The sequence below is a fragment of the Mobula birostris genome, chromosome 23, assembly GCF_030028105.1.
Source record: "Mobula birostris isolate sMobBir1 chromosome 23, sMobBir1.hap1, whole genome shotgun sequence".
Taxonomy (NCBI): domain Eukaryota; kingdom Metazoa; phylum Chordata; class Chondrichthyes; order Myliobatiformes; family Myliobatidae; genus Mobula; species Mobula birostris.
In genome coordinates this window covers 10896375-10913783 of record NC_092392.1, presented here as the reverse complement: position 1 = coordinate 10913783, position 17409 = coordinate 10896375, and the positions used below count along the sequence as shown (strand labels likewise).

The 17409-nt window shown below is 42.0% G+C and overlaps 1 protein-coding gene across 5 annotated transcripts in view; it reads right to left on the bottom strand.

Moving 5' to 3' along the window:
* Positions 1–17409, bottom strand: part of tymp (thymidine phosphorylase) — a 49591-nt gene that overhangs the window by 15746 nt on the left and 16436 nt on the right. For all 5 annotated transcript variants that reach the window (XM_072241461.1, XM_072241460.1, XM_072241458.1 and 2 more), the window contains 4 exons: positions 16824–16978; positions 15272–15474; positions 11954–12052; positions 1887–2016 (listed from right to left, as the gene is read on the bottom strand). In XM_072241461.1, coding sequence (XP_072097562.1) covers positions 1887–2016; positions 11954–12052; positions 15272–15474; positions 16824–16959 — 568 coding nt within the window. In that variant the 5' untranslated portion in view covers positions 16960–16978. The remainder of the gene's footprint in view (positions 1–1886; positions 2017–11953; positions 12053–15271; positions 15475–16823; positions 16979–17409) is intronic.

Sequence of the window (17409 nt, the reverse complement as noted above, 5' to 3'; positions counted from 1 at the left end):
GGACGTGTTGCCTGGGAGTGAAAAGGTTACAGCGTATTCTGAATGTAGTCTTAAATTACTGAGAAGGGTCACTGGGGGCGATGGGAACTTCTCCCTTCTTGTAAGTCCGGTTTAAAGAAAACCCTGAAATATCTGAATTAGAAAAGATTATTAATCTATGTGAATGCAAAAAGTACAGAAAATAGGAGACATTTTTATCTGGGAGAAGTTAGCAGCTATTGGTAACACCTGCAGATTAAGTTCAACGGCTGAATGGCAGCTTGAGAGAATCCAATAAAAATTATGAGGCATGGGTAAAGCAGATGGAATGTTTTTCCCAGTCAAGCCAAATTTATTTACATAGCACATTTAAAAACAATCCACGTTGACCAAAGTGCTGTACAGATCAGAGCAGATAGCTAAAATCACAAATACAAGAAACACAGACATAACAAAGAGCTTATAGGCACAAAAGAAACAACACAAGGGCCTAGGCACAAGCCAAAAATCAGCCACATCAGGAGGATTCAAACGTTAGTGAATAAAAGTAAGTTTTGAGCCTGGATTTAAAAGAGTCGATGAAGGGGACAGATCTGATAGGGAGGGGAATGCTGTTCCACAGTCTAGGGGCTACAATAGCAAAGGCGCGGTCACCCCTGAACTTAAATTTAGATCGCGGGACAGCCAGGAGCTCCAAGTCACCCCACCTGAGGGACCTGGATGTAGAATAAGGGGTTAGAAGGTCTGTGATATAAGGAGGGGGGGGGGCAGCCCACTTAGGGCTTTATATCTGAACCACACTGGCAGCCAGGGATGGAAGTGTGAAATACTAGAGGGTAAAGTTTTTAAGTGAGTGGGGGGAAAGTTTAAAGGAAATAATGTGAGACAAGTTTTTTTTAGACAGGGAGCAGCGCGTGCCTGAAATGCACTACCAGGGGATGGTGGAAGCGGACACGAGTTGAGTTTCAGAGGCTGCTAGGCAGATACACGAACATGCAGAGAATGAAGGGATACAGGTCATGTGCAGGCAGGATGGGTTAGTTTACCTTGGCAACGGCACTGCAGATATTTGTGAACCGAAGGACCTGTACCTGTGCACGTTTTATGTTATAAGCCAGGCAAGGATATGCTCCAGGGTGCACTCAGAGGGGACAGAACAGTGAAGGGAGGATAAGGGAACTAAGGTCGGTTGAAAAGTAAATGTCAGTTATTTTTTTAAATTGGGAAGCTTGGAAAAAGGGAATACCTCCTGTTTCCCTTCAGTTATGGGCCATAATTGGTATACTGTATATCTTTCAGTTCTCACAGGCCTAATCAGGTTATCCCATTAATCAGCTGGTAGCTGGCCGGGTTCCATTAATGATTGTCAATGATACATCATATTCTGTCAGTGCTTCAATAACCAGCTGCCTGAGTTCCAATAGCTCATGACCTGTGATCCATTAACCTGCTGTCAATAATCCAGAGGTCATCTGCTTGAGATCCATTAACTTATTTTAAGATCCATTGACCGCTAAAATTGACCCTCTAGCCGGCCTTATTAAATTAGTAAGAGTCAGGGGTCCACTCACCTGCGTCAGTGATCCAGTAACACACATTGTTAGTGTGAAAGTAACACACTTCCAGCGACTCTCCTAAACGCTGCTAGTGATCCAGACACCCACTGTTAGTAATGCACTATCCTGAGTTTAGTGATCAATTAACCCACTGTCAGAGTTCCGCTCATCAACCATTAGTGATCTACTGTTAAAGAACTACCAGCGATCCGTAAACTGCACCAAATGGCAATGGTGATCCACAGTCTACTTCAGAGTACAACCAAAATGTTATCAATGATTCAATCACGCAGTCACTATCAGTGATCTGCCTGTCAGGTTCTACAAACCAGTTGACGCCGTGCTACTAACCTGCTATCAGTGGCAGACTGTCAACAGTCGATGTGATGTCCCTGATAGCATACATCTTCTTATCAGCAGGAACCAAATCTGGTGTTTGCCCAACAATGCAACATCCAACCGCAGCCAAGATCTGCTTTACCTACAGAGAAACATCTAGCAATTACTCTGATTCCAGCGCTCTACTTTGAGCACAGGCTCTGACCTGTAGATGGTGTCTGGCACAGAGACAGAGTCATAGTGAACACAGTTAGGGTCTTTACATACTACAAAGTAAGAGCACTCCATAGGGAGTCACTGGGTAAGAATTAGATCCTAACTGATGTGACTTACTGGAACCCATTGGAAAATACTCACATCTCTTCTTTCATGAGGTTCGTACTGATGAGTGGTCCAAAAAGATAACTCAATAATATCCTCACAGCCAGGCATATTAAAGATCAGTAAGTTCTTCCACATCAGATGATAGAGTTTGAATATCAAGCCCCACAGAAGCTCTTGTCCTCTATCCTGGGGATTTTTGATGACAGCAAGAGGGAGAATCTGGACCACCCACAGGATGAATATGGCTTGTGATGGACTTGGCACTAAAGGACTGCAGCAGCCCAGATCTGCTGGAAGTGTACTGGGAAGCACATCCGTTTTTTTTTTGAGGAAGGGTATCACCAATTTCATTCACAAGCAAAAAGGATTGGAAACTGATGACCAGCCTCGTTACTTAATCCCCTTGTGGCTATGGGGATCAGGGGGTATGGAGGGAAGGCTGGGGTGGGCTTCTGAGTTGGATGATCAGCCATGATCATAATAAATGATGGTGCAGGCTCGAAGGGCCGAATGGCCTACTCCTGCACCTATTTTCTATGTTTCTATGTTAATGTGGATTGCAAAAGATTTCCCCATCATGTTAAAGTGCTCTAGTGCGCCACCTTGATTAAACCTGCGTCTACAGTTTCACAATGCCTTATGAACACTGACCCTTGGTTCTAGAGACCTTCCTTCCACTTCAACCTCAATATCAGGATGTTTCAGTCAAGGGTGGAAATATCCACACCTGTAGTTATCTTTGTGTGTGGCCCTGCTACTGCTATTCTCAGCATGCAAACATTAAGGGTCACTCTGTGCTGAGGTGGATTTTGCAATAACACATTTACATGGACCATGCCATTCCATCTATCCCTCACTGCCAGAAAAGTTTGTGCAGAAAAGTATCTTTGACCATAAGGCAGTCATGCAGTGGTCCGCACAGAATGTTCTCAGAACTATAGGAATAGGAGATCTGAATCCAGTTGGAAGGTTCCTAAACAGAATGCCTTACCAACAAAAGTGTTGATGAGAAAAGTTCTTTGCCATCAAATTCTTCAATGCTATTGTTGTTCACTGTCCTTGAAGTGACAGCAGTGGGAATCTCATTTTGGAATATACATTTACCAAGATGATTGGAAAGAGCTGCTGTGCCATTTGTCAAAGTTTGCTATAAATAATACATAATTATTACAGGATTTCATTTTGTTCAAGAAAGGGAGTAGAGATAATCCAGGAAATTATAGATCAATGAGTCTTACTTCAGTGGTGGGCAAGCTGTTGGAGAAGATCCGGAGAGGCAGGATTCATGAGCATTTGGAGACACAAGTCAGCATGGCTTTGCCAAGGGTAGGTCATGCCTTACAAACCCGATTGAATTCTTTGAGGATGTAACAAAACACATTGATGAAGGTAGAGCAGTGAATGTAGTGTACATGGATTTCAGTAGGGCATTTGATAAGGTTTCCCATATAGGGCTCATTCAGAAAGTAATGAGGCATGGGATCCAAGGAGACCTTGCTTTGATCCAGAATTGGCTTGACCACAGAAGGTAAAGGGTGGTTTGTATTCTGCACGGAGGATGGTGACCTGTGGTGTTCCTCAGGGATCTTTTTCTGGGACGCCTCCTCTTTGTGAGTTTTGTAAATGATCTGGATGAGGAAGTGCGGGGGGGGGGTTAGTAAGTTTGCTGATGATACAAAAGTTGAGGGTGTTGTGATAGTCTGGAGGATTATCAGTGGTTACAGTGGGACATCGATAGGATGCAGAACTGGGCTGAGAAGTGGCAGATGTTGTTCAACTCAGATAAGTGTGAAGTGGTTCATTTTTGTAGGTCATATTTGAAGACAGAATATAATATTAATGGTAAGACTCCTGGCAGTGTGGAGGATCAGAGAGATGTTGGGGTCCATGTCCATAGGACAATCAAAGCTGCTGCGCAGGTTGACCATGTTGTTAAGAAGGCATATGGTGTGTTGACCTTCATCAACCGTGAACCTGAGTTCAAGAGCCATGAGGTAATGTTACAGCTGTACAAGACCTTAGTTCGACCCCACTTGGGTTACTGTGTTCTGTTCTGGTCACCTCATTACAGGAAGGATGTGGATACTATAGAGAGAGTGCAGAGGAGATTTACAAGGACATTGCTTGGATTGGAGAACATGCCTTATGAGAATAGGTAGAGTGAATGGCCTTTTCTCCTTGGAGCGATAAAGGATGAGAGGTGACTTGATAGAGGTGTATAAGATGATGAGAGGCATTGATTGTGTAGATAGCCAGAGGCTTTTTCCCCAGGGCTGAAATAGCTAACACAAGGGGACATTGCTTTAAGGTGCTTGGAAGAAGATTCAAGGGGGATGTCAGAGATAAGTTTTTCCACACAGTGAGTGGAATGCACTGCCAGTGAAGGTGGTAGAAGTGGATACAGTAGGATCTTTTAAGAGACTCTTCAATAGGCACATAGAGATTAGAAAAATAGAGGGTTATGCAGTCGGGAAATTCTAGGTAGCATTTAGATTAGGTTGCATGGTCAGCACAACATTGTGGGCCTAAAGGCCTGTAATGTGCTGTAGATTTTCTATGTTTTCTTTGTTCTATAGATTGTTCTCAGGAACACACTGGAAATCAAGTATCCACTGGTTCTGCAAGATTAAAAACTCAGTGAAAGATGTCAGGGTAGTATGCTTAACCACACTTCCCTGTCCATTGGGCCAGGGATGAGAACTATTTAGGGCTTTGATATGACACACACCATTGATAGAGTCCCGAGATAGTTCAGCATCACCATCCACAGGACTCTAGTGGAGTTGCAAGGACCTGGGACAAACGATTATAAAATGAAAAACATTCATTCATTCACAGGAAGATGACACGAGGCATTTATTGCCCATCCACAATTGCCCACCGAGTTTTCTGCCACCTCGACAGGTAGTCAAATTGGTGGATCTAGAGTCACATGCTTGCTTCCAGATTGCAGGGAAGCTAGGATCCTAACCAATGGATCTACAGCAGGAAGAATTTCAATAAAGACAGGTGTCAAACGAGGCTGCATCTTTGCCCTGACATTTTTCTCAATCTTTCTCACTGCAATGCTGCTCCTCACCTCCAACAAATGCCCAGTATCAGTGGAACAAATATTCAGAGCTCATGGAAGATCACAAACTACAGTAGTTACAGTCCTGAACCAGAGTTAGCTGAACTCAGTAGTCAAGCTGTGGTATGCAGACAATACTTGCAGCTGCATGTTCAGTGGCTGAGTTCCAAGTCATCATTGACTCATCCATTGAAGCATGACAGGATAGTCCTTACACTCAACATCAGAGTGAATAAGGTGTTCAACCAATTGGCCCCACCCTATTGTACATATTGCTCTGCAATAACAAAAGCTCAGGACGAGATAGAAAACATAGACCACTCTCCAGTCTTGGGAACCACCCTTAGACAAAAGTAGATATCATTGATGAAATTCACCACTGCCTTCAATACATCAGCACATACTTTAGTTCATTCAAAAAAAAGCGTCTGAAGATCAAGACCCCAGTCATGATATAAAATTCATGGTATTCCAAGGAGGAGCCTTGTCCCATCTGTCCTTCTACATGTCTGAGACCTGGATTATCAACAGGAGACACCACATGCTACTTAAAAGATAACTGCAATGGCGTCTCTACTAAAATCCTTCAAATTCCCTGGAAAGATAAGTGAGTCCAGGGTTCTCTCCTTGCCAACAACCCCACAACCAAAGCCTTAATAATCTCAATCATTGCCATTTTGTTTACAAGCCCAACATCGGATTCCGCAAACAAGCAGGAGGCCAGAGGGTAAAACAGTCAAGATCCTTCTTAAAAATTACAACTTTTTTTTACTGAATCTTGAGAACTTCTGTCCCATGAGAGAAACTAACTATTGACACACCCAGTTAAGCACTTCATGTCTGACTGATGGAGTGTCTGTCATTCCTATCATGGCATCATCAATTACAGTACATTCAAACCCACAAAACCAGAGTGGATGTAAATCAACACACATCAAAGTTGCTGGTGAACGCAGCAGGCCAGGCAGCATCTCTAGGAAGAGGTACAGTCGACGTTTCCGGCCGAGACCCTTCGTCAGGACTAACTGAAGGAAGAGTTAGTAAGAGATTTGAAAGTGGGAGGGGGAGGGGGAGAGGGAAATCCAAAATGATAGGAGAAGACAGGAGGGGGAGGGATGGAGCCAAGAGCTGGACAGGTGATAGGCAAAGGGGATATGAGAGGATCATGGGACAGGAGGTCCAGGGAGAAAGACAAGGGGGCGGAAACCAGAGGATGGGCAAGGGGTATAGTCAGAGGGACAGAGGGAGAAAAAGGAGAGAGAGAGAAAGAATGTGTGTATAAAAATAAATAACGGATGGTGTACGAGGGGGAGGTGGGGCATTAGCGGAAGTTAGAGAAGTCAATGTTCATGCGTCGGGTCTCGCCAATATATAGAAGGCCGCATAAGGAGCACCGGACGCAGTATATACTACTCTTCCTTCAGTTAGTCCTGACGAAGGGTCTCGGCCTGAAACATCGACTGTACCTCTTCCTAGAGATGCTGCCTGGTCTGCTGCGTTACACCAGCAACTTTGATGTGTGTTGCTTGAATTTCCAGCATCTGCAGAATTCCTGTTGTTTGGATGTAAATCAGTTCTGATCCCAAAGCACTGCCCAAGGGTGAAGAAACAGCCTAGACCAGTTTAGGATGACAGAATTTCCCTGAAAGGATGAGTCAAGCCTAATCTGGTCTAGGCTGTTTTCTTGTGACTATTATTACTAGACCTTCAATCAAGATATACTTAATTATATTTAAAGTCCTTAATTCAAGTTCAAATACATTCAACTATACATGAATATAGCCAAACAGCATTCCTCTGAGGCTAAAGGGCAAAACACATTACCAAGTGCACACAACACATACGGTTACGATTTCAGAAAAACATACAGTCACAAAGAAAACATATATAACCCAAGTTCCTGAGAGTCCAGCATGTTCTTTCACTGAGCAAACACTGAAGGGCAGCACTGACAGGAGGGGGCAAAGCCACAACCGAGAATAGATTCTAGTGCACCCCAAGGAGGCTCTCCCACAATGCCTTGGCATCTTCTCTCCTGGTCGGCTGCAACAGATGATCCCACACCCTTGGCCTAGTCCTCACCCCAACTGAGGCAATGCAGCTCCCCCACCATCAGTCTCGCCAATTAAATAGTGAACTGGAGTTGCAGTGTTCTACACTACCAATGTCCAACAGGGTATCACATGTGATCACAACGAAGACACACTGAAGACACTAAGACAAAGCCTTACACAACTGTGCACCGTCCAATGGTACACAACAAAGAGGATACCAAAAGTTTGTTCGGACACAAAGTGTAAAAGAGATGCGAAAGTGAATATCAGAATGATGCTGGAGAGGTAGTAATGGGTGAACAAGGAAATGCCAGACAAACTGATCAAGTATTTTGCATCATTCTTCACTGTGGAAGACACCAACAATATGCCGGATGTTTGAGAGTGTCGGGGGCAGAAATGTGTGAAGTTGCCACTACTGGAGAAAAAGTTCTTGGGAAAGTGAAAGGTGTGAAGGTAGATAAGTCAGATGGTCCAGATGGTGTACAGGATTCTGAAAGAGGTGGTGAAGAGATTGTGGAGGCATTAGTAATGATCATTCAAGAATCAAATGATTCTGGCACGTTTCCAGAAGAATGGGAAATTGCAAATGTCTTTCCGCTCTTCAAGAAGAGAGCGGCAGAAACTACAGGCCAGTTAGTCTGACCTCAGTGATTGGGAAGATGTTGGAGTCAATTGTTAAAGATATAGTTTCAGAGTACTTGGAGGCAAATGATAAAATAGGCAGTAGTCAGCATGGGTTCCTCATGGGAAAATCTTGCCTGACAAATCTGTTGGGAATTCTTTGCAGGAATAAAAAACAGGATAGACAAAGGAGAATCAATTGATGTTGTGCAATTGGAATTTCAGAAAGCCATTGACAAAGTGCCGTACATGAAGCTGTTTACCAAGTTAAGAGCCCATGATGTTACCAGAAAGATCCTGGCATGGATAAAGCAGTGGCTGATTGGCAGGAAGAAGAGACAATAAAGGAAGCCTTTTCTGGTTCGCTGCCAGTGACTACTGGTTTTCCACAGGGGTCCAAGTTGGGACCGCACTTTTTATGCTTTCTGTTAATGATTTGTATGATAGAATTGATGGCATTGTGGCCAAGTTTGCAGTTGATATGAAGAAAGAAGGAAGGGCAGGTAGTTTTGAGAAAATAGAGAGGCTACAGAAGGACTTAGACAGATTAGGAGAATGGGTAAAGAACTGGCAGTTGGAATGCAGTGTTGGGAAGTGTATGATCATGCATTTTGATAGAAAAAATAAAAGGTAGACTATTTTCTAAATAGAGAGAAAATTGTAAACTCTGAGGTGTGTAGGGACTTGGGAGCCCTTGTGCAGGATTCCCTAAAAGTTAATTTGCAGCTTGAGTCTGTGGTGAGGAAGGTAAATGCAGTGTTAGCATTAATTTCAAGAGGCTTAGAATACGAAGGCAAGGATGTAATGTTGAGGCTTTTTAAAGCACCAGTGAAGCCTCACTTGGAATATTGTGAGTAGTTTTGGTCTCCTTGTCTAAGAAAGGATGTGCTGACTTTGTGAGAGTCTAAGACCACAGGACACAGCCTTAGAATAGAGGGGCATCCTTTTAAAACAGAGATGAGGATGAATTTGTTTCATCAGACATAGTGAATCTGTGGAATTCATTTGCACAGGTGGTTGTGGAGGCCTAGTCGTTAAGTATATTTAAGGCAGAAGTGGATAGATTCTTGATTTGTCAGGGCTTGAACGGATACAGGGAGAAGACAGGAGACTGGGTCTCATAGGGAAAATTGATCAGCTATGATGAAATGACTGAGGAGACTCAATGGGCTAAATAGCCCCAATTCTGCTCTTACATCTTATGGTCCAAGTCCAGGTGACAATGCAACTACGATATACAACAAATCCAGCTCCATCGCTAATGAGCAACTCAGTACAGTACCTGTTCTTCTTAGCATTCTGCAGTGACGATTGTAAAAGATGAACAAGTACACCTTTGATTGGACCCGGAGTGGCCGCTGTGTCCGAGCACACTGCTAGCTTTCCAGAGGGGCACTGACATACAAACATATTTGGAGTCTAGAGTTACTCAACATACCATATTGTATATTTCAACTGTTCCTATTTATCTGCATTTGGTCCTTTAACCTTTCCTGTTCACATACCTGTCTAAATGTCCTTTAAACATTGTATTTGTATCCACCTCTTTCACATCCCCATCTCCTTGGTGGTAGTGATAACATGTTCTTGAATTCTTCATTACTGTCACTTCAGCATTGTTTTTTGCACAACTTCAGTTTGTACACTTTACACTGTTCCTTTGTTTTTGTACCTGTTGTTGGTGTATGGGACTGCAGCAGGTCACCTACAGGGGATTTTCATGTTTTTTCTCTCCAATTGACGATGGTTTCAATTTGACTTTTTGTTTCTCCCAGTGGATTATATAGCTGCCTATAAGATGACTAGTATCTGTAGTTAAACACAAGGCACCATAACTGTGTGGGGTAGGCTGGGCTTTCCCATCTGTCATTTATAGCTCCTGAAAAATGAGTTATACTTGCTTAGGATGTGAAAATTACTGCAGAAGGCTGTAAACTCAGCCATCTCTGTCATGGGCACTAGCCTCCCTAGCACCACCTTCAAATGGTGATTCGTCAGGGCGGTAGCATCCATCATTAAGAGACCCCATCACCCAGGACATGCCCTCTTCACATTTCTGCCATTAAGGAGGAGGTACAGGAGCCTGAAGACAAACACTCAATGTTTCAGGAACAGCTTCTTCCCCTTCATTAGATTTCTCAATGAACTATTTTTTGCCTCTCTTTTTCCACTGGTTAATTAATTTAATTTTTTTAAAATATTTTCCTGTTGTAATTTATAGTTTAAAAATTACTGTGTATTGCACTGTACTACTGCCAGAAAACAACAAATTTCATGACATATGCCAGAGATATTAAACTTGATTCTGATTCTAATCCCTCCCCAGCTATGGAACATTCTCCAGGTCAACAAGAAAAAAAATCCATCTTACTTAACCTGCCCATCCCCAATATGAGATTGTGCTTCCTCACACTATACAATCGATCTACACAGATGGTCTCATGAAAAAAAATCATCCCTAAGCTTCAACTCATCAAAGAGCATAGTCTCAGGTTTTTAAACCTCAGACTTTCAACTAAGATGCTTTAAATCTGGGACTAATTAAGCAAGCACAGTATCTAAAGCCTCAAGAAGATAAAAGGTTACTTCAGGTAAATGAGATTGAAAAGTTTAGGTTAGAGTCGGGTCAGCCATGATCTCAAATAATTGAACAGACTTGAAGATCTGAGTAACTTGGGTGTTATAATAACCGGAGACAGGGATCAAACTGATATTTGAAAATGTAGAGTGAATGGTGTGCTTTGTTAACAGGGTTAATTCCTCTTCTGAAAGTAATTTAACATATTGTTGTTCATAAGATCTTTTATTGAAGATTCAGAATTGTTAAATGTCATTTCCTGTACACAACTGTAAGGAGAATGAAATGATTGTTACTCCAGATCTGATGCAGCACAAAACAAAAGATAAAGACCACAATAATGCTACTAAAAGAACACCCAATAAATAGAAATACATAGGGTAGCTTATATATTGCATGTCCATAAAGTGATATTAGGCTGTAGATAAGGTGACCTTCGGGAAATAATAAAGTAGTGGTGGAGTTAGTGGGTGGAGGTATTAATCAGTCTTTCTGCTTGGCAAAAGTAACTGTTTTTGAGTATGGTGCTCCTGGCAAGGATGCTACATAGCCTCCTGATGAGGTTGGAACAAACTGTCCATGATCAGGGTGCGTGGGATCCTCCATGATATTACTGGCTTTTACTGTACATACTGTATGTGCTTGATGGTGGGTAGGCTGGTGCAAGTGATACATTGGGTACACACATCTCTTCCTTCTGACACTGATTTTGGAGTTTTCCCTGTACATTCAATACCTACTGGAGCTAATCCTTAATCCAGTCCCATATATTATTGGCAATATCATGCCTTCTAATTTTGTGTAGTAACTTCCTGTGCATGCGCTTACGCTGCACGTTTCAGAGTTAAACATTTGCAGCCATGGTGTTTCTTCATCAGGGACACTGATCAGTAGCAAAACCTTGGGTACAGGGAAGCTTCTCACACTTAGTAGTTTACAGATTACACCTCAAATCACATATGTGTGGAAAAAGTAAACAGCTGTAGTCTTAGAAGCAATCACTACAGAACACCATTGGCAACCAGACCCCATGGATAACATCCAAATCCACCTCAAACCATTTTCTGCCTATGGACTCACAACTACTTCTCAATCCAGCAGACAGATTGCCTCCATTTTCCAATTATTCCATTTTACACAGAAGTTTATGCAGTACCTGAATCAAATTTTTGAAATTATTGGGCATTATTTACCAGACTTCCGTCACCAACTATCCTTGTGACTTCTATAATAATTGTCACCATCAAATTGATAACACAGATGCTGTGCTGAGTGTTTCTGAAGTGGCTCCTGCAAGAGGTCATATTACATACCTCATCAGTCCTCTGAACACATTTCCCAGTACTGATGTCAAACGACTCCAACATGCAATTACGCAACTCCTTGCTAATTCACAGTAAAAGCCCGAACTTCAGCGAGCATTCCTTACTTCTTCTGGGCTCTTGTTAATGTTGAATCCCGGGATAGATTCCAGTTTGTCCAATGTTCCTCCGGTGTGTTCCAGTCCCCTGCCACTAATCATCGGAACCTGAAGAGTGGCAAACTCTCACTGAGCGGTTTCAGTCAACACTTCAAAAAGCACCTTGTGGTGTCAAAGTGCTTGAAAATAACAATGTAGAAAACGCAAAGTAAATTAGCATAAAAATTACACTGAAAGGCACTAAGCCCAAGACATCACAGCCAACCTCCATGACCTGTAAATACAGTGGATTCCCGTTAACAGGACATCACAATACATTTTGGCACAATTAAGCAGCTGCCCCAATTATCCAGTTTCATGGAAATAATTAAAAAGGTATAAAAGAAGACATACTATCATTCAACTGAGTAACAAATTATGTACATATTTAATGAAACACAGAACAAATTAGAACATTGTCTACACTACTACAGTGTATGAAACTGTATTAGTTCTTAATAGTTGTTGACTGAGGAATTCATCCAGTGTATGCCGCCGTGTTCTTTTGATTGACTGTAAGTAAACAAAATCAGTGCAGATACCTACTGCAGATAATGGACTGTCTTCCTACAATGCTTTTGATGATTGCATCCTACAAATCTTTATTTTCACAGGGACATTCAAGACGATTGTCAATACCTTCAAATTCTTCAATCCTCTGTAGACTGAAATCCATTGCATCGTCTTGGGATCTTTTAAATCCACAAGCAGAAGCCATATGGACCATAGTTTGAGATGTCATATGAAAGTCTAGCACTCCTTTAATACTACGGTACTTATTGGTATTGCACTTGTAACAGTGTAGTATTCCAACAGTTCTGCACCCTCACCAGCATCCAAGGGTGAAGTGTGCCTTTAGTGCAGTTTCAAAAAATGCAACAGTCCTCAGCGAAGCCCCTCTGACAGTCTGACATTCCTTAAATATACTACCTCAAACAGTACAGCAATCCCTCACTGCTGCCACTGTAACAATAATGAGCTTTATTGGTTCTGGAATCCACTGTATTTAAAGAAGGTTGTGAAGGTCAGCTGTAATGACCAGGGCTCAGTGTCTTTCTAAAATTCAGCTCTTACTCAGTACTACACAAGAAACTTTAGCCAGGCAGCCTGTGTTTAAATACCATATGTGAGCCATGAGTGCACAAGGGTAAGATTGAATAGGCTAGGACCATTCCCTGGAATGCAGGAGAATAAGGAAAGATGGAGTCTCAGTATTACGGGACAGAAACAGGCCCTTCAGCCCATCTAGTCCATGTCAAACTATTAATTTCCCTAGTCCCATCGACCTACACCTGGATAATAGCCCTCCATATGCCCCTATCCATGTACCTATCCAAATTTCTCTTAAATGTTGAAATTGAACCCACATCCACTAACTCTACTGGCAGGTCATTCCACCCACTCACCGTCCTCTAAGTTAAGAAGTTCCCCTTCATGTTCTCCCTAATATTTCAACTTTCACCCTAAATCCATGACCTCCAGTTATAGTCTCACCTAACGTCAGTGGAAAAAGCTTGCTTGCATTTGCATTTATTCCCTAGAGTGTAGGAGAATGAGGGGAGATTTGACAGAGGTATATAAAATTATGAGGGAATGAAGTCCTAACCTATTTAACCTTTCCCTATAACGCAGGTCCTAGTCTAGAAGCATCCTTGTAAATTTTCACTGTACTCTTTCAATCTTATTGATATCTTTCCTGCAGGTAAGTCTGCAGAACTGCACACAATACTCCAAGTAAGGCCTCACCAATGCCTTGTACAACTTCAATATAACATCCCAACCCCTGTACTCAATACTTTGATTTAGGAAGGCCAATGTGCCAAGAGCTCTCTTTATGATCCCATCTCTCTGTGGCAGTACTTTCAAGGATTTTTGGATCTGTATTCCCAGATTGCTCTGCTCTACCATACTTCTCAGTGCCCTACCATTCACTGAGCAAGTTCTATCCTGGTTAGTTATCCCAAAGTACAACACCTCACACTCGTCTGCATTAAATTTCACTTGCTATTTTTAGCCCATTTTCCAGCCATAGATCTTAAAGAAGTTTACAAAATTATGAGGGGTATAGATAGAATGACACTTACTCTCCTTCGGGCAATAGGTATATGTTGTTTTGTCCCACTATGGAAATATAGGAGATAAATACCTTACTCTGTTACTTATCCTGACACCAGCAGGCTCATTGTTTCTCCTAAATGCCTTACGTCTTGCTTCTCCATAGTATACTGGTATCTAGGACTTCTTGTGCCACCAACTTACTGGCTCAAGATTAAACTACCCTACATCCTACACTTAGAGATGTCTCCCTCTGCTAGTTTCCTTTCTTGTGTCCATATGAAGTGGTTTACAATATCCAAATTTCAATGGACTATTGGCCATTCACACTTTGGGAGAAGAACTTTAGTCAAAATTGTTCAATGTTCTCTTTTATGGATTTCCTTTTCAACAAGATGGAGACTATCCCCTATACCTTTTCTGCCACTTCCTCCTTACATTTTCACACCAAACCTAATCCTCTGATCCTGTTTTGATCCTTAATTCTGTTCTAATTCTTCTCATATCTCTCCAAGGTCAGAGTGCCAGCTATTGCTCCTTCGATCTCATTATTACCATAAAAGCATTGAGCATCTTTCTACCCTTTGCATCAGCTGAACTGATATTGTTGAGTGCCCTCTCCTTGGATCATACTTCCTATCCCTCCTTTTCAAACCTCCCATTATATCGTCTTTCCACAGCTTTAACCTTGACTACTTTGTCCTTGTAAACTAGGGGCCGTCTCCATCTGTACTCACTTCTCCAATATTCTTCTATCTGGTTGACTTCCAAATCAGGTCCTAGCTTTTTCATGTCCAGATTTGTACTTTTCCATGAATCTCTCTTGCCCAGCACAGAATTGCAAAGGCTCTTACATACTTATAAGATCATTGTCTGTAGCTGTGACTGTACTATGTGGCCACCCCTTACACTTCTTAACCTCCCGGCAGCCTATGACACTGTTAATTATACATTTCCAGCACTTGGGACACCATTCCATCCTTCTCCGTAGTCAATGCTTGAGGCAGAACCAGATATTTTGCAAGCTTGTCTCTGAGCTGATCATGAAATTTGTCTACTTACACCCTGCCTCACTTAATCTGCTGCTGAAACCTTTGGCCAGACTTTGGTTAGTTACCTTCAGGCTTGGCTGCTCCCAATATCTCCTGCTCAGCCTCCCATCTTCAATCTTCTTCAATCTTTACCTTATTCAGAACTCTACTCCATTTCCTTGAGTGCCTCTGTGTCCCTTACCTTGCAGCCACAGGCAGCCAGGGCTGGTGCCAAAACAAGGCTGACCTTGTCACCAACTCCTCCCGTGGAATGTTTGTCAACCACAATACTGGACCACTCCTTTGGCCATTCCAGGATAACACCAGAAGTTTTCATTTCTTTGGTCAAGTTCACTGTCTCCTCCTGTGTCATCCCCTGCAAGCGAATTGCCATTAGCATGGCTCCTGCCAAAGAGTTATGGGAACTTGTTAAAGGTAACTTCAATCAACTTAGTATAATTATATCAAATTAGTTTCACTTGTGATGGTGTTTTGCCTGTCTTGTTCAAAATCATGACCACAGGACTTCAGAGGTTACAGATGAGCTCTGGTAACCCACCTCCTCAGGAAAGTGTAAAAGAGCACGGTAGTCGGTTCTGTGAAAACTCACCACCAACACCAGTGCTAAATTGGAGGAGGGCTAATTAGCTGGAGGTGGGTAGGGAAAAAGGCAGATAGCATTGGCTATAAGGAGAAGTTGGACAAACTTGGATTGTCTTCTCTTGGGCATCGAAAGTTGAGGGGTAACCTGATAGAAGAACTGTATATAAAATTTTGAGAGGTTGATGCAATGTTTTCCCCCACTATGGGAATATCAAATACTACAGGACATGGAATTATGGTGAGAGGGGTAAAGTTTAAAGGAGATCTGGTGGGTGCCTGGAATTTGCTGCTAGTTCAGGTGTTGGAAGCAGATCCACGCATGTGTGCTCATGTGAAATTCCATTTGCTAGGATATAATCCTTCTAGTTATGAACCAAGTTTCCCTTTCTGTTTCAAGACTGCTATAATTATTTAAGTATTAATTAAGTATTTAATTATGGTCTGATGGTTCTCCCAATGTATCTGGTTAGCTGACTTGAATGACGATTGAGTGTCTGTAAGTCTGGGCAGAGCAAGTCATAGGTGAGTCACCAATCTCCATACTCATACTTTCTACACAGAAAAACTATTCGCACTGGTGGAGGAATAGCCGTTCAGCATTAAACCAGAAGCTATTTTTGTTCACAAAATGTACTATAAATCCAGAATTCTCTCTTCTTAACAAAGCTGAAGAAAATGGGCCTTAAGAGGACTGAACATGTGTCTGATGGAGTTTCTTTTGGATAGGATATCAAGTGATATGAAGATAAATCATGGTTTAAATGGCTATGATTTAGTTACCAAGCTGGAAAAGATCTAAGCAGATGAATGGTCTTTTCTAGCTATAATATGGTTTTGAAGGGCTGAATGGCCACCTTCTGTTCCTACATTCTAACGTCCCATCAGCAAGCCACTGAGTGACATTTATAATGTGAGCTCTGGTAGACTTTCTCACTCCCAGGCTACACTTTCCAATATAAATTATAGTCAAGTCATTTTTATTTGTTAAGAATTGATCAGACTTGGGCCTTACTATACAGTTCCATTTGGCTTATGACCAAACTGAGTAATAGCAGATGTATTCCAATGTTTTCTGGTAATCAATTGTCATGTAATACAGTACATATTTTGAACAATTGTAGGGGAGGCAAAAGATCATATGGTGATATTACCAATTTGGCACTCTTGGATGGTTTGCTTTGTTACACCTTGAACAAAGTAATGTATTTCTTCTGCACTCAAAGACTGCTTGTCTCGCTTCTTCCGAATCATTTCCGAGATATTAATATGTGCTTGGCCAGTGCACATTTTTTTTTTCAACACTTTCCTGAAAAGAAAAATAGATCAATGTACTGATGAGAAGGAATTCTGATTCCATTTAGTCAGTTCTCAAAAGCACAGCAAATGTTGCTTCAACTACCAAAGACAACAAAACATGCCTTAATCAATCAACTCAGTTTGAGAAAACTGCTCTAGATGCTTCTCATTCGAGCTTGATTTCCAGGAATGAGAGGGTTAACATATGAGGAACGTTTGTCCGCTCTTGGACTGTATTCCTTGGAATTTAGAAGAATGAGGGGAGACCTCATAGAAACATATCGAATGTTAAAAGGCATGGACAGAGTGGATGTGGCAAAGTTGTTTCCCATGATGGGGGAGACTAGTACGAGAGGGCATGACTTCAGGATTGAAGGGCGCCCTTTCAGAACAGAAATGCGAAGAAATTTTTTTAGTCAGAGGGTGGTGAATCTATGGAAT